This window comes from Martes martes (assembly GCF_963455335.1).
Source record: "Martes martes genome assembly, chromosome: 2".
Classification (NCBI taxonomy): domain Eukaryota; kingdom Metazoa; phylum Chordata; class Mammalia; order Carnivora; family Mustelidae; genus Martes; species Martes martes.
The window spans coordinates 13,405,919-13,432,243 of record NC_137889.1 but is presented as its reverse complement, the minus strand read 5'-3'; the positions used below and the strand labels follow the sequence as shown (position 1 = coordinate 13,432,243).

The following is a 26,325-nucleotide window of genomic DNA, read 5'->3' as shown; positions in this document are numbered from 1 at the left end:
CCCTTTACACATCTGTTGTACTGAGAAGGGGAAGAAATAGAAATATTTCTTGCACAAATGCCTTCCCCTTCACTTTTCTCCTTCTTTGAAGCTGCTGAGGACCAGGAGTGACAATCAAGGTGGCATTCTTAGTACTGGCCAGAGTGGAGGTATCCTCACACCTCACACCCCAAACACGGCTGTAACCCCGGCAGCTTCAGATCGACAAGACAACAGGATGAAAAAAAATAGAGCTACCCTATGACCCTGTAATTGCACTACTGGGTATTTACCACACAGATACAGATGTAGTGAAAAGAAGGGCCATCTGTACCCCAACGTTCATAGCAGCAATAGCCACAATCACCAAACTATGGAAAGAGCCAAGATGCCCTTCAACAGCCAAATGGATAAAGAAGATGTGGTCCTTATATACAATGGCATATTACGCAGCCATCAGAAAGGATGAATACCCAACTTTTGGATCAACATGGACAGGATTGGAGGAGATTACGCTGAGTGAAATAAGTCAAGCAGAGAAAGTCAATTATCATATGGTTTCATTTACTTGTGGAGCATAAGGAATAACACAGAGGACAATAGGAGACAGAAAGTAAAAGTGAATTGGGGAAATCAGAGGGGTAGATGAACCATAAGAGACTGTGGACTCTGAGAAACAGACTGAGGGTTTTGGAGGGGAGGGGGGTGGGGGGATGGGTGAGGCTGGTGTGGGTATTAAGGAGGGCACAGACTGCATGGAGCACTGTGTGTGGTGTGCATAAACAATGAACCTTGGAACACTGAAAAAAAAATTTAAAAAAAATGAAGTTCATGCATAGAAAAAAATCCTCTTACTAAGGTTCAGAGGGAGAATTCTAGCATACTTGAAACAAAACAAAACAAAACAACCACCCATACTAAATCCTCATTATTAGAGTTAACGACAAAGTTTTTTCTCTTATTCTTTCGATATTATTTTCGAAAATGTTTTCAAGGGTGGGAGCAGGAGAACTGAGAAGAGTACTCACCCAGATGAGGAAAGTAATAAAGTACTTAGAGGACTAGGTTTTAATTCACTTCAATTAAATTTATTTAATTACTTCAATAACTACTGTGGTCACAACAGTAGTCAACAAAAGCTGTTAAATAAAAATAAAAACTAGCAAACGGCATTTCAAAACTGAAAGGGCTTGCGTCAAGGATTGATATAAAGGGAAACAGTTAAGAAGTAATAAAACTTACCTAGAGTGAGCCAATAATAGACTGAACTTTAGTATTTTTCTTTTTTGTGTTTTGATCACTTAATCTCTGATAATTTTGAAATGGGCAAGTCCAAACACAGGTGTATGTGCGCGTGTGTGTAAATTTTGTAAGAACTGGCCAGTGTTGGTTCAAAATGGATTAATTATTTTGCCTCTAATATAAAAGTACTATTACTATAAACTTAATTGAAAATATTTTATAGTAAGTAATATACTATGCATTCCTGAATTGTAAAAAGAAAATGTTTTTAGAGCCCTACTGATTAAAATGCCTTTTCTTCCATTACCTCTAAATTAATTATGATATGCATTTTAAAGAAGAATATTTTAAATAAGAAAATTATACACCCCCCAAGTGAGTAATCAACATTAGAATATAAATTATATATTTTGATGTGCAAACAAAAGAACAAATATGTAATGATTCTAGCTGTGACACAGTGAGTTGGTAAGACTGATAAACTACTTCTTCATGCTGATAGCATGTTGTGGTCTCAAATCTATTACACTTTTGAATTGATGTGCTATTATCTTTGGACAACTTTCACACCAGGAGGTGATCCCAGCAAGAAAAATGTCTTAAATGAAAAGCTTATAAACAAGATATATTTCACTGCTGTTACCTGAATTAATATGAGCTATTAGTGGTTGTACAAAACAGTGCTTTGAAACAAAATCTGTTTTTTATATTTTACAAAAAAATTCCACAGTACGAATGTATGAATAATTATATATTTTAGCAACTGCCACTGTATCAATTTGCAATTATACTGTATACACAAACATGTTTATGGAAACTACAGCATCGATCTCTGAAAATTGGGAAGAAAAATTCTAGAGTATTCATGTGATCTGTGGGAAGAGCATTTTAGTGAATTCGTATTTATTTTTCAGTATTAGGTGAGAAACTTAATACAACATAAAATTTATGTATAACCACAGCTTTATAAAAATATATAGGGTTATAATAGGAAGCAAACTATTTTTATTAAGACTTATGTAAACATAGACATATCTATAATCAAGCACTTAATCATGTTACAGAGTTTGGGAAGATTAGGAATGGAACGACAAGTTAAATATGCAGATTTTTTTCTTTCTTTTTTTTTCCTTTTACCATTACCAAGAAGGCTAAAATAGGTTCACAGCCTTTGTTTCAAATTTTAGTTATTTTAATGGTGTGGTCATAGCATCAAATGCACAAATCTATATCAGATATTTTCCTACATGTTTTAAGATGATCAATTATAGCTACTGTTGGCATTTGCATACTAAATATATTAAAATTAAAATGGGAATGAAAAAGAACGTCTTAAAATTCCTATGTGCTATTTGAACAAGATTTTAATTATTAATTCATTCAATTATTGATGGCCATCTATGCTTAGAACTGCTCAGAGTTTCTAAATAAGTTTGAGAAGGAAGTATGATCTAGATAAAGATAAGAATTTCAAGTGTAGATGTAAGTTTACAAAGAATAGAAGAATAGAAGAATTATAGGATTGTAAGAGATATTGAAGATGTACCTTAGTCAATCACATATTAGTGAACCGTAAGTAGCTAAGTAGCTAAGAAAACAAAACATAAAGCAACCAGTCCAAAGAGAGGAAGGCATTTTAAATAAACCTTAATCAGCACCTATTTACTCTACACAAGGAAACTATTCTGATTTTAACTTCACAAAATCCCCACTCTGTGTGTGTGTGTAATAAAATTTCCTTTTTTAAGATGAGGAAACTGAGCCTTAATTTGTCAGAATTTATATAGAGGCAAGGGTAGGTCTTTTGGGCCCTAAAATTTATGTTCTTAACCAGTTCATTATACAGTTTCTATATGAGATATGTATCTTAACTCATGTATAAAACACACTTCCGTTTGGACTTACCTCCTGTCTAAAGAATAAGAAAGATACTAAGCTTTAATACTATGTAATACTGTCACCATTGTGAAAGCTACTTTCAGTCCTTCTGTGGGAAAGTCACGGATGTCTGTGAGGAATTCCCTGAGAGAAGGATGAGCTCACCTAGTAGACGAGTTGACAGCAACACTCTCACCTTCTATCTTCTGCTGCCTGTTTGTGATTAACTAAATACAAGACTCTTCCCAATACTTTGGGATGAGCTGCGCAGTGATTCTGAAAATCTTTTTAAACTACATCAAGGTTAACCAGCTAGCTCATGGCAAAGTACCCAAAAGAGTTATAGACCTTAAAAGTGAGTTAAATATGTATAAGGGAGAAGGGTCCAAATTTGATGACCTCTTCTGGGAGGACAAGGGGCTGTCAACAGCATGCTACCAAGAATGTATTTTTGAAAAAATTATTAATCTGTCCCTTCAGGTAAAGTAGTATTCAAGCACAAGGAAGGAAGTACTGCTTCTTTAAAGAAACTCTTAGTTCAGACAGGATTTTTTAAAATTCACATTTGGAAATATTCCCATCAATATATTATTTTGTTGCCAAGAACAATGATTGCCATCTATAACAATTTTTAATTTTCTAAACTGCTTAAACGTCTGCAAAACATGGTATGTTAGTGAGTTTGGTCCTTGTTTATTTAAAGAGGTGCAAATGTAACAAATTCTAATTAGTTTGCTAGAACATCAGAGACATTAGTTAAGTTTCAGCAGATACTGGATGATCCTACTTGTGTGGAATCTAAAAAAAGTCCAACTCATAGAACCAGAGAGCAGAATGTTGGTTGCCAAGGGGGTGCTTAGGGGTGGGGGAATTGGGGAGATGTTTGTCAAAGGGTACAAACTTCTAGTTATAAGATGAGTAAGTGCTGGTGATCTAATGTACAGCCAGGTGATTACAGTTATTAACATTATATTGGATACCTGAAATTTGCTGAGAGGAGACCTTGAGTGCTCTTACCAGACACATACACACACAAGCTACACCCAGGTGAGGGGATGGATATATTAATTATTTTACAATGTGTGTGTGTGTCTGTGTGTGTGTATGTATGTATATATATACATATATATATGCATGTATATATATATTTTAATGTTCAAGTTCAATGTTATACCTTAAAAAATCACACTGTGCAATCTAAATTGTATATATTTGTAAAAAGGAAGTTCATAGAGTTGTTAGGGTCAAAAAGTTTATGTATAGCTAATATTTGACATGTAATTATCTTATAAATATATACATAATAAATATTTATTAACAAAATTAAGTGACAGATTGAAAGAAAATAAAATTATTTAGAAATGCTATCTATTTCATTTCATCCTTTCAAATTTTAGTTTTATATATGTATGATAACGTGCATAAGATTAGTACATTGCTACAGTACAATTAATAACTGAATACATACATGTATTTTGGGGTTGAGTGCCTTTATTTTCTTTCATATGTAATTAACAAAATGAAGCCACTATAAGAAGGAAAGGAATTAATTTAGAATCTGGGATCTAGCTGAGTGCTGCCACCAACCAGTCACGTGACCTTGGGCAGATTACTAAAATCTCAATGGGCTCTAAAAGGTAAGATCAGGTAACTGCCAAAATTTACTCCAACTGTGAATTTGTTCTGGAATATAGTCCATATATTTCTCAAAAGTAGTCGCCACTTCTCCACGTCCTCTGTCACAACCTTGAGTTTTTCACACTGGTACACTGTAAGACGTTCGTAAATACCCACTAAACGAGGGAAAGCATTCAGGATTCATTTTGTGGAATATCACTATCCCACCATGATCTCAGAAAATCTCCTCCCCTTAAGATCACTGTTCCTTTTTTCTAAAGCAAACCCTGTCTCTGAAATTTACTTCATAGTTGATCTCCTGTAGGAAGCCACCCCAATTAAACAGGAAAAATACTGGTTATTCTCAGTCAAAAAATACCTATTTCCGAAGTTGAAAAGACTATCTAATTGTTCACAAAAATTAATCAACATGCCAATTCTTGTTAATTGTCATTGCCTTTCCTTTACCAAGCCTTTACTGCTTTCCAAGTTATTATTCATCCTTCTAAATATGGAATTAATTATTTTTCTCTTAACTGTATAGCAGAGGAAAAGAATAAAGAAAAGCAAAGAAGTGAAAGTGCTACTTTGCAATGACATTTCAATAAATCCTTATAAAATCTTTAAGAAGTATTACCAGATCCATTTTATGAAAAAAAAAAAAAAGAGAGAGAGAGATAAAAATACAGAGAGATAAAAAATCTGCCTAAGGTTACATAGCTAGTAGAATGTTAAGATTTTAACCCAGATTTGTCCCCAAACCATTGCTTTTTCTACCCTGCCATGAGCAGAAAGAAGCACTATCATAGCAGTGCAGGGTGTGATTGGAACAAGATGACTTCTCGTGGTAATATTCCAAGTGGTTCACAATATGAGGTGAGATGCTAAGAAATCATAAAGAGGGTCACCGTAGAATCAGAGGGGTTATCAGATAGAAATTAGTAATCTTAGCTGGTTAATTGCATGTCCAAGAATGTAACCTTGCAGGCAAAGGAGAAAGTATTCTGAACATAGTTTAATAGAAAACAGACCTCACCTCAGGTTTGAAGAAAGAAATACAAAAGGCAAAACTTTGTCAAGGGAAAAATGAAGAAATACAGGAAGTGAAGAACAATGTTAATCAGTGATATAAACAGGATGAAATTTTAGAGCAAAACACAGTTTTAAAACTGGACAGAAATTAATTCTAGGATAAAGATAAAAATCCCCCTGTAATAGTGATGTTAGGCAGAGATAATACACACAGACACAGACACACACACACATGAAAACACGCATGCGCCCACACACAAGAGGATTGAAACGTTTTCACAGACAGTATTAGGGAAGAGTAAAAGGATTTTAAAAAATGCTCACAAAATGGTTGCCGAGGAAGAGGAAGAGAAGTGCCTCAAAAACGAACAGGTCATGCTCAGAAAAAGAAAAGGATTAAATCACAGTCATTAGCCATGACCAGAGTAATGGCACGGATGACCTTATACTTTGATCATGTTCAGAGAAGTGACTAGAAATGTGTTAGAAGTAATTAAGAATTCATTTTCCTAGGTACTAGGGAAATTAAGGTTATCATGTGTGAGTATTTTATACAGATTGCTGGTTATCCAAAACCAAACATTATCAGAGTATACAGTAATTGCATTTTGTTGGAATTATGCTTTCAAAAATCACTTAAGGTCTATAGCAAATAATTAATGCATGCTTTCTTGGGTCTTAATTGCTATTATAAAGAAACTGGTTCACCTCAATTAAACAACATAACACGCCTACTCCATTGTACAGTATCTTCATCATGCTCAAAAGACACCTAAAGCTTTAAACACCTTAAGTAAAACTGAGGTCTAACTCCTGACTGATGGGAAGACAATGCATCTATCAAGGCTTGGACTGATTCATTCCAAACATTTACCGCCTTAGTTAATTAAATGTTTCAGGAATATGACTAGTTGCCTTTCATTACAATTTAAACATTTTTTTTTCCTTCTCAGGAATGAAATGAGCAGACCTGGGGTTCCTACCTGCAAAAATTCACCTTTTTTCTGTTGAACAATGGAAAGAGTGAAAGAAGCGAGAGAGTTTATTCTGATAGATCTGTGGCTGCAGGCTTGACCTACCTACCCCATGAAGATAAATTAGACTGTAACTCTTCCAGTCAGGACAAACACTTTTCTTGTCCGTTGGAGAGAAGAGAGCTTCTTGATGATAAATGGTGTTTACATTTGTTCAACTGTTAACTAATTAGGTTATGTTATCCTTTGCAATGGTTGTTCTTATTATTTGGTTGTATTTTAAAACCATTTATGGAGCACCTATCATTTGCCAGGTACTTTACTTAACATTATTAAAGTCACAACGCTCTTTTCAGTATGTAGTAAGTACTGTGGCATTGGAGATCGACCTAAGGTTGTAATAACCTGTAGATGATAATATGGATCATTTAAATGATGGATCCAGGATGAAAATCCAGTCTGACTGCAAAACACAGACTCTTGTTTATGCTGCTGAGCTGTGTTTGTATCTGGGCTTACGGGTACAGCTGGACAAGACGGTGACAGACTGGATGACGTCCTCTAGCCTATCTGCAAACAGATTATTCCTAATTTTCTTTTCTCCTAGAGTCCTGCTTCATTTGAAAATGTTTGTGCAGGGGCGCCTGGGTGGCATAGTCATTTAAGCAGAGGACCCTTGGTTTCAGCTCAGGTCATGATCTCGGGATTATGAGATGAAACGCGGAGTTGGGCTGAGCGCAGAGCCCAACTCCGTCTGCTTGAGTATCTCTCTCCCTCTCCCTCTGCGCCTCCCACTTGTGCTCTCTCTCTCTCTCCCCCAAACAAATAAATACATCTTTAAAAAAAAGAAAGAAAGAAAATGTTTGTGCCAAGTGATGTCCTGAAGTATGACTACCACCCCCAGCCCCTCTTCCCCCATCCCAGCACTCCCATCCTCCTGGGGGGCTTAACCCGATCTTAGGGAGGATAGAGACAGGATGGAGAAAACGAAGGAGAAGCATCTGATGGGCATCACCCACCCACAGGGCTTAGCGGGGTGGGGTTGGGGGGTGATAAAACACCCGGAGCGCTGGGCTTGCACACAGTGAGGCTTCACGATGGAACTGGAGGAAACGGTTTCAGAAGTTTTCTGCCCACCTCTAAAGAAGAGGAAGAGAAGGGGCGTCTGGGTGGCTCAGTGGGTTAAGCCTCTGCCTTCGGCTCAGGTCATGATCTCAGGGTCCTGGGATCGAGCCCCGCATCGGGCTCTCTGCTCAACAGGGAGCCTGCTTCTCCCTCTCTCTCTGCCTGCCTCTCTGCCTACTTGTGATCTCTCTCTCTGTCAAATAAATAAATAAAATTAAAAAAAAAAAAGAAGAGGAAGAGAAAATATTATATTATTTTATTGTTGTAACTGTCTAGGGCTTCTCCTACCCTGTCCTCGAAGAATCTATGTCCCACTCAAAACTGGCAGAGCCTTCTCACTCAATGTCAAGTTTTTATTACAAATTAGTTTTTCTGTAAAACCACTCTGAGAAGAAAAAAAAAAAGATATTTAAAAATAAAACTACTAGGTTTCATTCGGGAATATACATCAATATTGACTTCTGGGAATGACCTCCACCTTAGAGCTACTGTCAATCCACAGCCTACTTTTCCATTTAAGTTATCAGCATAATATTTGCTAAACCAGCAAACTGAGGCAGGTGCATTACAATTAGGTAATAAAAATCTCACTTTAAAAATCACGCTTTTTGGACGTCTGGGTGGCTCAGTTGGTTAAGTGTCTGTCTTCAGCTTAGGTCATGGTCCCAGGGTCCTGGGATCAAGTCCCACATAGGGCTCCCTGCTCAGCGGGGAACCTGTTTCTCCTTCTCCCTCTGCCCCCTCCCTCAAATAAATAACATCTTAAAAAATAAATAAAAATCATGCTTCTGCTTTTCCCTTATCTTAATCTTAGTAATCACCTTTAATCTCATACTTTATTTTAGAATGAGGTCTCTATTTCAGTATAGCTGAAGAGCTTTGAAAACAAAAATTTTACTTGCTAGAGAGCTAGAGACACACAGTTGTTCCTTCTTTGAGTAAATTCTGGACCAAATTTTACTTTTGTTTTAAATTTTTAGTGAATATATGATTTACCTTTAAATCTAACATTTACGTTTAAAATTCAAAGTTTGAACGTCTTGAACAAAATTTCATTGGCTATGTTGGCCTCAATATATGTTCTCTCTTGTCCTTTTGGTATTGTGAGAAGAAAATAAAAACAAATATTTTATGTATTATTTTAAGAACCACATATTTAGAGAAAAACAGAAGCTCTTTCTGTGAAGGGGTTGACAAAGGGTTAAATATTTGCTACAAGTTGGCATAGAAACTAGAAAAGTTCAAGTTGAGAGTCAACCAATGGCTGTATTCCAACCAATGGCTGTTTTTCTGCTTCCCCTCTTATTTGGTTTCTTTTTCTGATTTATCTTAGGCATAAGTTAACATGCAACTTTACTTGTGGGAATAATACTTCATTGGGTAACAGTATGTCCCTCTGTGTCTGGTATAGTCTCAGTTTACAAACCTGTAAAAGTTCTAGTGCAATTGTATTTATAACCCTTTCTCTTTTAATTTACTTTTATTATTTTAATATTTTTTTATTTTTATTTTTTAATTTATTTTTATTTATTTTTTTAATTTTAATATTTTTTAAGGATATTATTTATTTGTCAGAGAGGGAGAGAATGTGCATGTGCCTGTACGAGCAGGGGGAGGGGCAGAAGGAGAAGCAGGCTTCCCACTTAGCAAGGTGCCCGATGCCAGATTGGATCCCAGGACCCTCGGATCATGACCTGAGTCAAGGGCAGACACTTAACTGACTGAGCCACCCAGGTGTCCCAAGTACTTACAACCTTTTCACTCTTAAACTGTCTGGTTTGATGATAAATTAAATGGTTAGCACAGCACTTAGACACTGAATTGGGACAACAGCTTCCTGAATTAATCTCATCTTAATGAGACAAAAGTTTTTACGCCACAAATTGAAATGAGCCTTAAATATAAACATCACCAGGCATATCCTTATACATCATATGTCCTTCTTCCTCTTTCTTCTTATTACTCTTTTTTGGGGAGGGAGGGAGATTTTATTTATTTATTTGTCAGAGAGAGAGTGAGAGAGCACAAGCAGGGGGAGTGGCAGGCAGAGGGAGAAGTAGGCTCCCGGCTGAGCAGGGAGCCTGACACAGGGCGTGATCCCAGGACCCTGGGATCATGACCTGAGCCGAAGGCAGACGCTCAACCTACTGAGCCACCCATGCGTCCCTTCTGCCAGTCACTCTTACAAATGCACATGTGTCCCTTCACAAGGTCTTTTAAGAAATACTGTACTTTACTAAAGGTGAACTATTTCAAGAGACCGAGAATCCAGTTGATTTCTATTATTCATTGGCATGTAATTTTACATAGGTTAACAGGGTCTGCTATTGTTGTTGTCTGTTTTTAACAGAGACGGCGAGACTCTCAAAGATTTATTACAAATTTCTAAGCCTAGGCCCAGATCCAATTTTGGCACTGGTGTTCAGTAACCTCAGCTTCATTTTTGCATCTCTTTTCCATACTCTGTGATATTCTCCCCCGGCCCCCAAACTGTCCTTAACAAAAGGATATGGCATCATCCATAAACTTAAGTCAGTGGATTACCTCCCCAGGGATATTTTACTTAAAGCTCTATCTGCAATTATGGAGCATCTAACTACTTACTATCTTGTTAAAGGTAGTTGGTTATCAGCATGCTGGAGAGGGGACCATTTTTCACCCGGGAAATCTTTCCCTGGTACGATAATGCCACAATGTGAAGGCTGCTGCCTAGGTTTCTAATAGGAAAGGATGACTGATATCTGAAGCCGGTACTGATGTCTTGCCTTTCCCTAGAACCATTTAGAGTGAAGATTAAAAGAGGGAGGAAGGGAGAATATCTTAATTTAGTAGGTAATACTTCTGTTTAGGTCTTTTTTTTTTTATAAGATATAGCAATTGATCTCACATTAAGGCAGCCCAAGACATTTCAATATTTAAATAAAAATGCAATAATAAAGAGGTAATTGAATATGCAATATCATACATTAATAATTAGCAAAGCATTACTGCACTGCAAGGTAAAGAGCTAGGGGAACATAACTAATGAACTCTCAATGCCAAAGTAGACTTCATAATAAAATAAGACTTTAATAAATCTTTTATTAAATGGCTACAAATGAACCATTTTGTTAACATCTAATAGGAAACTACTAAGCTACTTAATTCACATATATAAATGAAGAACCTGCAGGCAATTAACTTCACAATTGCAGAAGGTCAGGGCTCCCAGTGAGAGTTGCTGTTCCTTCCACCTTTCAGGGCTGCTACTGCACTGGGTCGAGTCCCAGCTTCTCCTCGGCTGCTCTATACTCTCACAGCAACTATGACCATGCTCTGAAGCAGCTGAAGAATAAAATAAACAGAGGATGACCTACAGGCTAGCAAGTGACCTAAAACTAAATCACACAAAGCATAAGAAATATTGAGTGCCAAGAAAAGGAATCTGGAAGGAAAACTATAAGCAAGGATTGGTATTATAGATGGGTGCTGAGTGGTATTTATTGAAGATGATAACATAATAAGGAAATGCTTGGAAAGCTTGTCCGGGTCTGGATGTGACTCTAGGAGATCTGAAACTCACTAGAGATTATAGACCAGAAAGGCTCTATTTACCGAGTGGAAATGTACAAGTACACAATAATATCGATTGTCTCCAGCAGCAGCAAATGTTAAATTCATTAGACAAAGGAAATAAACATTGTTAGGGAAGCAAGAAACCGCTGGTGAAAAAAATAAATGCTTTTAATAAATCAGACCAGGAACTGCACTGAAATAGGACAAGGTGCGAAATCTTTGATGTCTTCTCTACCAATTCGCATAGACTACAAATTACCAAGAGTTTCGTGGATTATTATGGGCCAATCTGCCAGCAGCCATTATCAATGTACGCTGGAAGGAGAAGAGGGTTGGGGACAGAGAAAGCGCACACATTCTTACACACACAGAACGGAATCTCAGGCTTCATACCTTATACTCTTTAAACGACGGTTTGAGAAAAGTGAGAGTCTGTGAAATGAGTATACGTGTAAATAGAAATAATTGCCAAAGACGAAACTGTGCCCCAGATTAAAAACGGCAGACACACGTCTGGATGAAGTTGTTAATGTAGCTGAAACAGAGCCCGAGAATCATACTCAAGAGGGAACCTTAACTAAAAAAGGAAAAAATCAATGATAAATAAGACCGGTTCTTCACCTCAAGAGTTCCAACCAAGGGAGACTATTAAAGAAACCACAGTAGCCTCTGTCGGTACAGTGTGAGATTTTCACATCGCTGCTTGGGTTGATATATGGAGTGCGTGGTAAGCTGAAATACTTTTTAGCAATATTTTAAGAGCTGGACACCTGAAAACAGGAAGACAACAAAACTAGACGACAGAGTGAAAGTTTTTACATTTTTTGGATTCCTTATTCTTCATATACACATTAGTGAGATTATAACAACTGGCAGACTTTCCTTTCTATGTCAGTTCATAAAACTAAAAAATATAATTCCATGGATGGTTCACTAATGGCATCGCTTTGAAATGGAATTTCAAATCATCCCGAGAGTGATCTCTTAAACAGTCTGAATACGGAGAAATCAGCCACAACTACACATATGCTAGAATGGGTTGTCCTCTAAACAACTATTTTCTCTCCTAATTGTCCCACCAACCAAAATTCATGAGTACAATGTGAGGAGTAACAAGAACACATCTTCTCCCCAGATGCGTCCAAATATCTCCACTAGAAGACATGGCTTCAAGAAATACTAGCTCTTGTACAGACAGTTTTTCAGGCTTCTGAACTATATAACATTCCTAAAATGAAACACGTTTCTACTGACTGAACTCGACATATTTCATACATATTTGTCAGAACAATTATTGTCAACTACAATGCAATTATCCATATTCAATTTGATGACTCAACTGGAAAATTACTTTTTTCCAAGTAAAATTTTTCCAAATGACAATAGTGAATCAGTGTTGATGAGTTGTTCGGTGTGTGCTAATTAATTACACTGGGTAAATTTAGTTCTGTGCTAATAACCTCAGGAAAGAAAAAAAAGATCTATAGACATGACTTTGTCTTAAGTGAAGAAATCTCCTGTTTGCCTACTTCTTCCTTACTTTCTCTTTCTGCTCTCTCCCACACGAGTGTTCAATAATACAAAATCAACAGTAAAAGCCAACTAGTCTTGGCTCACACTACAGATAAAACAAACAAACAAAACAAGAGTTCCTTGGAACCATGTTCTTAGGTCAAGAGTAAAAGAAAAGAAAAAGATTTTTATTGTTGACAACTAACTGTGAAGACTTCCTGCTAACTCATCTTCGGGGAAGAATTGGTTTAGATCACGCATTTAAAGGCAAAAAAAAAAAAAATCATGATTTATTCATTGTGAAACCTGTTTCTTCATCCAGAAGCTAATTTAAATGCTGACATTAGCCAGGGGCTCTATGGGACAGGGCATTTTGGGGGGCATTCTCCCCAGAGTCTTCTATTTTCTGGATTTTATGTGGTGATGATTCTTTTTCTCTGAGCCTAATGGAAGCCTAGGGTAGAAGAGAAATAAACGCTGCCGGGAATGTCAGGGGGACTTTGTCCTAAGGCTGTCAATAGGAAGCTAGTGAGGAAGGACACCACCCCTGGCTCGTGCAGTACATGGTATAAAGAAGACATTGACTGTCAAGGTTCTGTCTGAAGAAAGAAGGAAAATTTTTTTTGTGCTGGGAGGTATTTACGAATGCAATGGATTAACTCAAAACTTGTTCTACACTAGGTCTGCACGTTTGTCTGAGCGGTTTACTCCCTGTGGGCCAACCCGTGTTAGAAGGCTTAACTTAAGGACCTCACTGAAACACCTGGATGTGTACAGAGAGAGGACACGAAGCTGGGGAAGTCTCTGGAACAAAAGACTGAGAGCAGCCCATGGGCTGTCACACAGAAATGGGTCAAAATGACTGTGTATTGTGACAGAATAGGAGTTGCACGGTTTACAACAGACGATGGGAGTTTCAGGAGTTAGAGATCTCAGTTCATCATAAGGAAGAATATTTCCGTCTAATATTATTGTCTAAGAACGAGTGGGATGACTTAGGAAATAATGCTGGAAGGAGCCTTAGTAGGTCCCATCTCCCTTCTATGGCAAGAAACTAAAACATCCTCCACAAATGGTGGTCTGACTTGTGCTTCACTCTTCTGCTCAGGAATCCTCTATGATTTTAGGACGTAAGGGACAGAACGTGTCCTGTGAAAGGAGGGATGTCTTAGAACCAAGTGTCTGTTAACCATGTTCATCAAATCAAACTACCTATGGGACCCAGAATCACACCCTCTATCTCCATCTTTTTCTAGACATGCCTGACGATTTGTAGATAAGTGAAAAAAAAAAAAAAAAAACCAGTAATAAGACAGAGTTTTACTAAAGGCATTCATTCTCGTGTCTTGTAGCCTATACAATGTGTGAAAAGGACGAGAATGTTCACCGGGCTGGCAGGTTAAAAATGACCAGTAACCTGGCGCTGTTCTCAGCGAAGACAAAACACTGAGTATGTAAGTACGGTAAATTTGTTCACAAGAAGAGGCTGAGACTAGCTTATCTTTAAATGTGAGACCTTAATCAACATGGCTGGCTGACTCTGGTAGGGTGGCCGTTCTGCGGGCAGACATCTGGCGCAGTCCTACCAGCCCGATGATCTGGGAGTCTCCCACAGAGGACTCACCTGCTTTCCAGTGGTACATTACTGCCAAGGACCCAGCTGTCTTGCAGCTGGACGGACTCGGGTGTGGTTTGCAGCTCGGCGGGCAAAGCAGCCGGCGGGGCCGGACTCTGGTTCCTTCTATTGGTCAGGGAGTTTCTGTTGAGAGAAGTGATGGACGGATGGTGCTGGGCGGGGTGCTGTTTATGGGGTGGTGGCAAAGGCTGCAGAGTGGGCTGGCCTTGGTTGTTTGCAGGTTGCTCTGTAAAAAGAAAAGGAAACTCATTATATATTTATCTTGATATATGTATATGTACCTACGTAGCTACACACACCATCAATTTCTTGGGGGATCCACTGCAGATGAATCAGAATTAAAAATTGCATTTAAATCCATAACCTAATAAATTTGCATATTATTCTATTAAGCGGGTGTTCAGTGACATTCTCTAAGAGCAAGTTTACCCTTGATACACGAAGTACTAATTAATATACAACAGATGGTAAAATTGGTTTTGGTTTTAATTTGTTTCAGATTTTTTTTTCATCTGGTTTTATTAACACCTACAGAAAACAGTATCTGACAGGTCCCCTAATGTGCCTTTCGACTTCAGATTTTTTTAACAAACCAACCCTGAAATTAAATGGGTAATTTCCATGGAACACAAAGGTTTTCGAAATGCATATAATCCCTATAATTATTTAATGGAGTTTTTTTAAGCTTTATTTAACTGCAATAAATTATTACAAGCTAGTTGCTAAACAGCAGTAGACTACTCTAGTTTAGTGCATTTCAAATAAGGCAGATCTGCGTTATGATCCGCTAATAGACGCTAAGTATTCTTTAGCAGAAGGTCACTCTGTGAAGCAGATGTTGTTTCATGGATATTTAACAGACTGAATCACATCTGATTACGACGTCAGAAGACTCATATACTTAATGACCGTTACATCCATTAGAACACACACAGAACAGATTTTCCAATTTCACAGCATGCAGTATAACCACATTTTAGAGGAAGTCATAGGTGACCAGAGCGACTCACGCCACTATGTCAGTGGTACAAATATTGTGTTCGAAACCACGATCGTAAGGGATCCAGCAACTTCAAAATATAAACACAATGCTAGGTCATAGCCGTGGAGAAATTCCCTAAGGCTTAATAAGTCGTAAGTTAAAATTTACAAATTAATGTAACATGAGACTGACTTTTCAATCTCATTGCCTGCCTCTGGACATGGTAGAATTCACAAACATCACATTTTAACAAACAGACAGACGACTCCTTAATTTAATGCTAAACTTATTATGGTTCCACACATAGAAAATGTCAATTTTTGACTAAAGGCAGTTCAAAGTGCAATATAATTTTAAAGTGATGTATTAAATCATGCTATTAATATAAATGCACGTATTAAAAGAGAATAGGAAACACAGGGGCTATCTTTCATCTGCAGTGTGAACTCCAGCAGCAATTGTTATGCCAAATAGAGTCTAACGCTGTAATTCTGATTGCATGAAATGAATACTTGATATGTAATAGCTTGAACATGTATTATCAAACCTCTTTACAGGGCACAATAATTAAAATAACTCCTCCCATAGCACATAATATCAGTAATTACTGTGTATTTCTAATGGTCTCTAACAATCCATATAATATCACTTAACAACTAATAATTTCTTACTCTTGAAATGAGGGACAGAGACAATATCTAAACGTATGAAATGAAGCTACTTTCTTGCACAGTCTCTATTCTTGAGGATCCCTATACTAGAAACTACAAAAATCTTGCTTGGTCCATTGTTTTGGTGCTCATGAAAAATTAAAAGAGTATCTACATCTCCATTAAATTAAAGGTACCCTTGGAGGTAATGAGAGGGCTAAACTAGCACATACAGTTTTAATTGTGTTAGAAAAAAAGAAATAGTTTAAAACTCAAAGAAGATTTCGTATTCAGGTATCATATGATTAATTTTGTCTTTTCTAGCATTAGTACATATGATTAGAATATCTATGGATGTCTTTGAGGAGCATTTCAAAAGCTGCTTTTGTAAATATATACATACATACATATATATGTATATATACACATGTATATATAATCTATGTATATACATATATATGTATGTATGCATGTATATATTTATTTTACAATAAGCCAAGGGCCTTAACTAGGTTAGTGTCAATGCAATGGGAACAAAGAAATGACTGAAACATTTCAAAGGGAGAAGTATTAAGATTGAGTCTAAAAAGAAGCAGAGGGATATGTCAATGTTTTTAAGCCATGTTTTCAAGCATGGCTCCATGAAAGAATGGAACTATACCTATACATATGATGTATAAATTATGTATTGGATATTATACTAACTAGAGGAGAGAGCAGTGGGGAGTAGCAGTTGATACCAAATTTAATTTCTAACTCTGTGAGGCATCACCATAGTTAGCCTCAGTTTTCTCATTTGTAATGTGGAAAATAATACCGTCCCATGTAGGTATTAGTTTAATTTTAGGATTCAGTGAAATGAATTCATTTATTCATTTGATTACCTACTGAGTCATGCAGCCCACAAACATTTATCAAGCTTCTATGTTCCAAAGATATGCTAAGTCAACAAGTGAAAGTACTATGTAATGGTTAAAACATCATGGATATTAAGATTATTCTTAAAGATGAAATGATTTTAAGATCTACTGCCATCATCACATATTTAAATATGTTGAATTTAAGATTCTTATTCTTAGGGTGCCTGGGTGGCTCAGTCAGTTAAGCAGCCAACTCTTGGTCTCGGCTCAGGTCATGATGTCAGGGTCCTGGGATCAAACCCCACATTGGCCTCCGCGTTCAGTGGGGAGTCTGCTTGAAGATTCTTGCTCTCCCTCTGCCCACCCCCCCCCCACTCACACATGTACACACGTGCTCCCTCTCTAAAATAAATAAATCTTTAAAAAAGGATTCTTATGGGGCACCTGAGTGGTTCAGTGGGTTAAAGCCTCCGCCTTCAGCTCAGGTCATGATCTCAGGGTCCTGGGATCGAGCCCCACATCGGGGTCTCCGCTTAGCAGGGAGCCTGCTCCCTCCCCCCTCTCTGCCTGCCTCTCTGCCTACTTGTGATCTCTGTCAAATAAATAAAATCTTTAAAAAAAAAAAAGGATTCTTAAACAGTGAGAACAAATTTCCATTTAAGGTTTCAAAACTAGTTAGTACTATGGTGGTCTTCTCTAGGTTCGCTCATTCATTTGGCAAGCCCTCATCAAGAACTTATGATGAATAAGACATCATGCAAAGATCCATGCCCTGTTCATAGGAGCAATGTCCACAATAACAAAACTATGGAAAGAACCTAGATGTCCATCAACAGATGAATGGATAAAGAAGATGTGGTATATATATATATATATATATATATATATATATATATATACATATACACAATGGAATACTATGCAGCCATCAAAAAAACCTGAAGTCTTGCCATTTGCTATGACGTGGATGGAACTAGAAGGTATTATGCTAAGTGAAATAAGTCAATCAGAGAAAGACACTTATCATATGATCCCCCAGATATGAAGAATTTGAGAGGCAATGGGGGGGGAGGGGGTTTGGGGGAAGGGAAGGAAAATATGAAACAAGATAGGATCGGGAGGGAGACAAACCATAAGAGACTCTTAACCTCACAAAACAAACTGAGGGTTGCTGGGGGGGTGGTGGTGTGAGGGAGAGGGTGGTGGGGTTATGGACATTGGGGAGGGTATGTGCTATGATGAGTGCTGTGAAGTGTGTAAGCCTGACGATTCACAGACCTATACTCCTGGGGCTAATAATACATTATATGTTAATAAAAAAAAAAAGATCCATGCACTTTTCAAATGTTTATCCAGGGTGATTTCAGCACAATGTGTTCTGTCTGCTGGGACCTCTTTTGATCTGACTACATAATCATGAGGTCTTCCTATAAAACAAATCCAGATAATGAAAGCTAGAGTCACTCTAAAATTTGATGGAAGAGAATAAATGCAGAACCTGAGTGAGATGGGATGGATGACCAGAAATTTAAATTCTGCAGCAGTCCACAGAGGCAAAATCCGAGGATTCCCTTGGAGGTGCACACTGCCTCTAGGGATTTGGGCTTATAGGATGTAAGAAGTAGTGGAAGTATGTATCTATACCCACTTATTCAAGACAGCATAAATTTATCAAGCATAACAAGATAAAAGAAAATTAAACATAGGCCGAAAGGAAGAAAGAGAGAATAAAAGAAAATAAAGTGGGAAAGATAACATAAAGCCAGATCTAAAGCAAATGGATAAAATGCCTGCTGTATAGTTCTGCACATTTTTAAAGCAGGATACAAATCTGGCTCTAAATTATTTATGTAGTTGTCAACACAAAAAGGGAAACATGATCAGTTACCTGATTTGGGATGTTTTTAAGATCACAAGGTTTGCTTGAGAAAAGCATTAACCATTACTGGTATTGAAAATAGAAAATTTTCTTTTAAGTCCACAGAGGAAGAAAAACTGAATATCCAGGAAAAATTTTATGACTTGGGTTCAAAATGGACACAAAGAGGGGTACCTGGATGGCTCAGTCAGTTAACCATCCAACTCCTGACATGAAAAATTAAGAGTATCTACATCTCCGTTAAATTAGAGGTACCTTAGCAGGTAACGAAAGGGTTGATCTCAGGGTCATAATCTCAGGGATGTGGAGCCTGTTTAAGATTCTCTCTCTCCTGCTCTCTCTGCCCCTCCCCTACTAAAACAAACAAAAAATGGATACAAAGAAACAGTATGGGGTCAGATTTGGAGACAAGCACATAAAATCTAATACTTGTGACCAGATCCACGTTAAGACCAACCAAAACACCAACTGTGGCCTTTGCTTTAGGCTGATTCATTGATACAAGATTTCTATAGATTTGAGAAAGTTGTGGATACAACAACTGTGAGTCATAGAGGGACAATTAGACCTCACAGAGTCACCAGGTTTAATGTCCCTGAGGCATAGCTCTGAACATGTCATTTTCCTTAGAAACTCCAAAGGGCTTCCTCGTACCTATAAGACATAAAATGCGCTTTCTGAAGGCAAATGTCATATTTTCCTGAGTTAGTCCTCAAAATAGTTTTGCAAATGTTCCCTCATATATCTTGTTCTCATCAAGCTTGCTGTACCCAGTGTATACATCTTTCCGTATAAGCATATTTGCTTCCAACTGGAAAGACAGTATCCTCCATTTTTCTCTACCCAAACCCTACGTATTTCAAGTTCTAAGAAAGAGGACATTCCTGTTTTCTTCAAGTAGAAATCAGTTATTTCTTCTCTGAGTCTTAGAGTATTTTATCTGAGCCTTTTTCTTGGCTCTTTTCATCTCCCCTGTCACAATTAATTATATAGGTCTCATGTCTCCTGTTAGACTCTATGTGGGCAGGATCCACATAGAATTCACCTTGGAACCTCTAAGAAGCACATATGGGTAGATATGTGGTCAGTAAATAAATATTTATTTACTCAATCTATATTTGATGAATACTTTGTGAAGAATTCAATGAAGAGAACATTGAGTTGGTCAAGTGCAGAGCCTGCCCATAGGACCTTTAATTGCAAGGTCATTTGCAACCTGTCTTAGCTCCTCAATTCTTAGACCCTGAAAGGCAGGGACTCTAACTTAAATTTCTTTGGACTTTTCAATATCTTCACTCAGCCTTGTACTTCAAAGACTCCTAGAAATGTCCTGACTGATCGGTAACAATTAGGCAATAATGGCACCTTTAGGGCTCATCCCATACAGGCAGGGTGCCATGTTACTTCCCCCAGACATCAGGTTTTAGGAATATTTCTCTGGAACCGCACCAGAGGTTCCAATAGTTAAAATCTACCTTTAAAGATGTGAAAATAATGGGAAGATTACCTAAAATAAATATGAATACATAAAATACAAACCTATAAGATATGAAACAATAAATAAAATACAGATATATTACAGCTTTACCCAACACAGTTATGTCTTCCTTGTATTTTAAAGCTTATGATTAGAAGTGTTCCAGATTAGGTATTTTAGAAAAGGTGTAGGTTATTTTCTCAAAATATTCTTCCTCCCTTTTAAAAATAAAATTTTCTCATTATGCTTAGTAGAAATTGTTATACTCAACGGGAGTCTTTACTCACCACACTCCTTCTTTCTACCTTTTTTCAAGTTCTTATTGCTCATATAACTTTATGACAACCTAGCAGCTGCTTGTTTTTATTTGGTAAACATAAGTGATAGCAGATGATTTTTATTTTTATTTTTTAAAAAAATTTTTAAAGATTTTATTTATTTGAGACAGAGAGAGAGAAAGAAAAGGAGAGAGCATGAGTGGTAGGTAGTAGGGAGGAGTAGAGAGAGAAGAAACGGACTCCCCACTAAGCAGGAAGCCAGATATGGCACTCAATCTTAAGACTCTGAGATCATGACCTAAGCTGAAAGCATATGCTTAACCGACTGAGCCACCCAGACGTACCTACAGCAGATAATTTTATTTTTTTATTTATTTTTTATTTTTAATTTATTTATTTGTTAGAGAGCGAGCGAGCGAGCACAGGCAGACAGAGTGGTAGGCAGAGGCAGAGGGAGAAGCAGGCTCCCCGCGGAGCAAGGAGCCCGATGTGGGACTCGATCCCAGGACGCTGGGATCATGACCTGAGCCGAAGGCAGCTGCTCAACCAACTGAGCCACCCAGGCGTCCCTATTTTTTATTTTTTAAAGATTTTATATATTTATTTGACAGAGAGAGAGACAGGGTGAGAGGGAACACAAGCAGGGGGAGTGGGAGAGGGAGAAGCAGGTGAGCCTGATGCGATCCCAGGACCCTGGGATCATGACCTGAGCCGAGGGAAGACGCTTAACGACTGAGCCACCCAGGTGCCCCAGCTCACATAACGTCAGTGATAAATATTAGCTAGGTAAGACTCTGGTCATTTTGCTCAGCCCTCTGCCACCAAAGAATGTATAGTCCAATAGTGTCATTTAAGGTTGTCACCTCAAAGCCACTGACATGCGGTAATGACTTGGATCACGGCATGCACTGATTAAGGTGTGTTGAGAAATCATGAAAGTGTTAGAAGCCACAGAAGCTCTCTGATAATGGGGCAGATGCCAGTTTAAGCAACTTATAAAACCCCAATTCTAAGCAAACATAAGGCATGCTGACAGCACTCTGCAGGGGGAAGAAAAGAAAGTTGTGACAATGTCTCCATAATAGCAACGAGGCTATTATGATCACTGAGGTGAAAGGTGCCATAGAGAAAATGACAATAATGTGGATATTTATTTTTCAGTGGCCCTATTTTCTTGAGTAAGTTATACATCTCTCTGAGCTTCATTTATTTTGTAGTGCTTAAAGGATCTGAAAGATATAGTAAGTAATAAATAGTAACTTATTCAGGGTAGAAAAGAAAGAACTCCCTTCAGGGAAGAACATGATGAGGGAAAACAGTACAGCTGACCCTGGGACACAGGGGTTAGGGGCACAGACCCCCTGCGCAGTAAAAGACCTCGAGTATAACTTGTGATTCCCCAATACACTTAATTACCAATAGCCTGCCGTTGACCGGAAGTCTTACCAATAACATATACAGCTGATGAACACATATTTTGTATCTTATATATATTATGTATTATATTCTTATAAGAAAGAGAATTAGAGAAAAGAAAATCGTAAGAAAGGGAAATACAGTTACAACACTGGGTTGTATTTATTGAAAAAAAATTTATTGTATTTATTGAAAAAAAACCCCATGTCTGAATGGACCCACACCGTCCAGACCCACGCTGTTCAAGGACCAAGTACAACTGAGAAGCCTTTCAGCAATCAATACCATTATCATGAGGCGCAAAGACACACAGTCAAGTATGTCCGGACGGGAAAAGTTTTTCCTTTAACAGGTACCAAAGCAAGAATCGGAAACATCCTAAGAATCAGAAATAAACTCACGTGGTGTTGGTTCCCACGGAAGAGGGAATTTTATCTCACAGTTGTGAAGTCAACCTGAGTCTCTTTTTCCCATGTTGTGTGACCACAGAACCAAGTCAAGAATTTTTAAAAGGTGGTGTGGGAGACGCCTGTTTTTTTTTAAAAAACATATCTGGTCATATTCACGGTTCCGTGTGTGTGTGTGTATTTTTTAATTAAAAGCAGTTTCTAGACTGTTATATCCAGTTCAGCTCCAGTTTCTCTCTGCTTTACGGCCTTGGGCTGGGGTCTTTGCAGAACACAGTGGAAATGAACTGCCAAGTAGGAAAACTGGGGGATTAAAGCATGCTTGTGTGCATGTGCGTGTGCGCGTGCGCGTACGCGCCTCTTCATGTGGGAGGAGCTGAAAATAAGTGTCAGGTGAGAGGTGAGGGGGAGATGAGCAGCTGACAGCGCAGTCACCCCAACTGACTGCCCTGTGCCTCATACATCCTTCATGAGTCTGTCCTCCTCCTTCCCTGGATCTCAGTTATGGGGCAGCAAACGCCCTAGAGAAGAAATATCCCACTTCATAAAGGGAATAGGGCTGAGGAACTGACAGCTGTGTTGTATTAAAACAATTGTTTGTGGGGCGCCTGGGTGGCTCAGTTGTTAAGCAGCTGCCTTCGGCTCAGGTCATGATCCCAGTGTCCTGGGATGGAGCCCCAGGATCGAGTCCCGCATCTGGCTCCCTGCTCAGCAGGAAGTCTGCTTCTCCCTCTCCCACTCCCCCTGCCTGTGTTCCCTCTCTCTGTGTCTCTGTCAAATAAATAACAAATAAAATCTTTAAAAACAACAACAAAAAAATCCAATTGTTTGCGATTTGAGTAAAGTCTGGTAACAAAAGACAAACTGGTGTGGAGGGGAAGGAAGTGGAAGGGACGAGACGGGGGAGAGAGAAAGAAATACAAAAGGACAAAAACATTTTTAATTTTACTGAACCCCTGAGAAGTGTTGTTAGATAAAACACCTTCTAGGCAGTCATTTGCCTACAGCTTGTGTCCCCTTGGACACCACCACCTGCAAGTTGAATAAAGGAATAGATTCAGGTTCTGATCCTCTAATAGTTTAACATTATGATACACCGACCACGTTGAACTAGACAAACATTTAGAAGAGCCAACCCATTTATTTATGGTTAGCAAAGATGGGGCTAAAACCCTTGTTTCTATATTGTAAAATGTGTTCATTCTCACTTCACCTCCTGGCTTTATCTTTAATCTTCTTCTACCTGTTATAAATGAAACCTGAATTTTCTTCGAAGCTGATCTTTTCCATTAAACAGGTCGCCAAAAGAAAACAACTTTTTGTTGTGGTACATTTTATTACCATATTAATTTTAACTGTAGTGACTGGAACTTGGAGTAGATGTTCCAAACGTACAAGGACAAAATCATAGTTAGCTTTTGAGTTTTAAAATCCCATTCTGATTCCTGGATTTAGCTTAATCTTATGTTCCATTATCAACTAATTCTGGGGCCTTATGGAAATTAATTCTGATGGTAAAGTTAGGTAACAACACCTCTTTCATCTGGCTACATTTCAAGAGGTACTGGGAAGGGTGTAATATCAATTCAAAAATTTTTAAGACAGTGAAAATAGTAAATTATACACAGTTTTTTCCTTTACCCAGAAAATCTCATATATACGTTACAGACATTTAACGGTCATTATTTCCCTATGAGGAAAGAAAAGTAGCAAGACTTTCCTTGTAACTGGGGAAAATTTGAATTAAGGAAAGACAACTTTTTAGTCAGACCACACCTCAGTGGAGCTCATATGAGGGCACATATACTTAGATATTCAGGGTGACTCCTCCTCCCCTTTTCCCCCCACAATGCTGTACTAATAAGATAACCACCTAAAATGGTAACGGGGAAATTGGAAAAGAAAGGCCTCACCTCACTCAGGAAATTACTTTCACATAAACTTGTTCTTCTGGTTCCTTATTGTATCTAGTGATTCTCACATAAGACAAGTTTTTGAAAGTGGGTTGTTCACTGAGGCAACTTTACAAGCCTTTGGTTAAAATATGGCACCAAAGGGGAGCCTGGGTGGCTCAGTGGGTTAGAGCCTCTGTCTTTGGCTTGGGTCATGATCCTGCGGTCCTGGGGTCGAGCCCCGCATCGGGCTCTCTGCTCGGTGGGGAGCTGCCCCCCCGCCCCCCCGGGCCTACTTGTGAACTCTGTCAAATAAATAAATAAAATTTTTAAAAAATAATATGGCACCATATAAAAATTTCCACCACTTAACATTTCACTTGTCATGTCACTTAAACATGTCACTTAAACATTTCACACAGCTACATGCAAATCAAATGAAAGTTTAAAATGTGTTTTAAAAAACATAAAATACTATGTAAATAAACAGTATTGTTCTTATCACCTTCAGGAGCAGACAACTGATTGCAAGATAATTTATATAAAGACATTTGAGTATGAAAACCTTAGAGACAGAAGATACAAAAGAAAGACTTGCACTGTCCAGAGGGTAGAAATTCAGTGAGCACAGATGAACCGATTTACTGTACTTACTGAGTTAGTGGGAATTTGGTTTTAGTTTCCTTAGGGTGATACCTTGAAATGAGGATTAGAAGAAAGATTTAAAGACTTTAAATCTTTGCATTCTTTTCCTTTGAGAGTTCCCTGTGCCTTCTATTTCAAACCATGTGGCCATCTGGATGACCCGTCAATTCCCTTGCCACAAAATGCTGGAAGTTTTGGGTAAAATATAGTAAATACCTTTTGGATTGATTCATTCAGTATAAGCATGGAGTGTCTAACAGGTACCAGGCTCTGTTCCAGGTGCTGAGGATGTAACAGGAAACTAAACAGCCAACGGCCTTATCCTACCGCTCAACTTATATTTAGGTTAATATAACTGAATTAGAAAGAAAGAACAGGCCAGAAACCAAAGGGAGAGAAAAATCGTTCAGAGCAGGTGATCTGGGGAGATCTTCCTGTCTCTGTAAACTTTGTAACGTCCAATGAAGAAACAAGAGATAACATGTCAATTGTTACCAAAACCCCTACCTATATGAGACCTTGGAAGCGTCATACCTGTAGTCTAAGAGTAGACTTAAAATTCTCATTGCAAATGGAACAAAAAGGAATCTTGCTGTGTTTCTTAATCCCTGCATGGGGAAGAAATTGACTCCTGAAAATTTTAACCACTGGCTTGGGCTCCCTGGGGTTTGTCATATGAGGTTGAAGCTTACACTCTGAACGTAGTTCTGCAACCCCAAGCCAATAAATTAGTATTAAAAGTGCAATGCTCCTCCCTGGGGGACCTGGAAGAAACAAATGCAAAACTTCTTTAAAAGAATACGCTCTCAACTGAAGTCACAAAGGATTTCCACAAACAAAACACAGCTCTCAATAAATTTACAGTCTGAAGTTACAAAATTTAAGAGGAAACAATCCACATTGAGCCAAAATCTATAGACAAAATAGACAGCAGAACAGATCTCCCACAAAACTTCAGATAATATATCCATCAGATAAAACTTAAGTATGTTTAGAATGATCAAAGACTTAAAAGAAACGAAAACCATATGAATAAGACAGTATGAGAAAAAGGAAGTTCAAAAAAGTAGAATGTGGATAAATAAGAAATGCAGCCATTGAAGTCAGACACTTACTGGACAGTTTAAAGAGTATATTAGACACAACTGTAAAGAGTACCAGCGAACTGGAAAAGAAATCTGAGGAAATCATTCAGATGGCATCAGAAAGATGAAGAGTGATTAAATATGAAAGAGTAGGTCTAAGACAAAAGAAGACATGATAAAGGAGCGCAATATATATCCAGAGAG

The 26,325-nt window shown here is 38.0% G+C and overlaps 1 protein-coding gene across 9 annotated transcripts in view; it reads right to left on the bottom strand.

Annotated features, from left to right (window-relative positions):
• The window catches only part of TENM3 (teneurin transmembrane protein 3), a gene marked incomplete at its 5' end in the record, with an annotated part of 433,573 nt that overhangs the window by 167,464 nt on the left and 239,784 nt on the right, over positions 1–26,325 (bottom strand). For all 9 annotated transcript variants that reach the window (XM_080797211.1, XM_080797212.1, XM_080797213.1 and 6 more), the window contains one exon: positions 14,539–14,776. In XM_080797211.1, the coding sequence (XP_080653337.1) occupies positions 14,539–14,776 (238 nt within the window). The remainder of the gene's footprint in view (positions 1–14,538; positions 14,777–26,325) is intronic.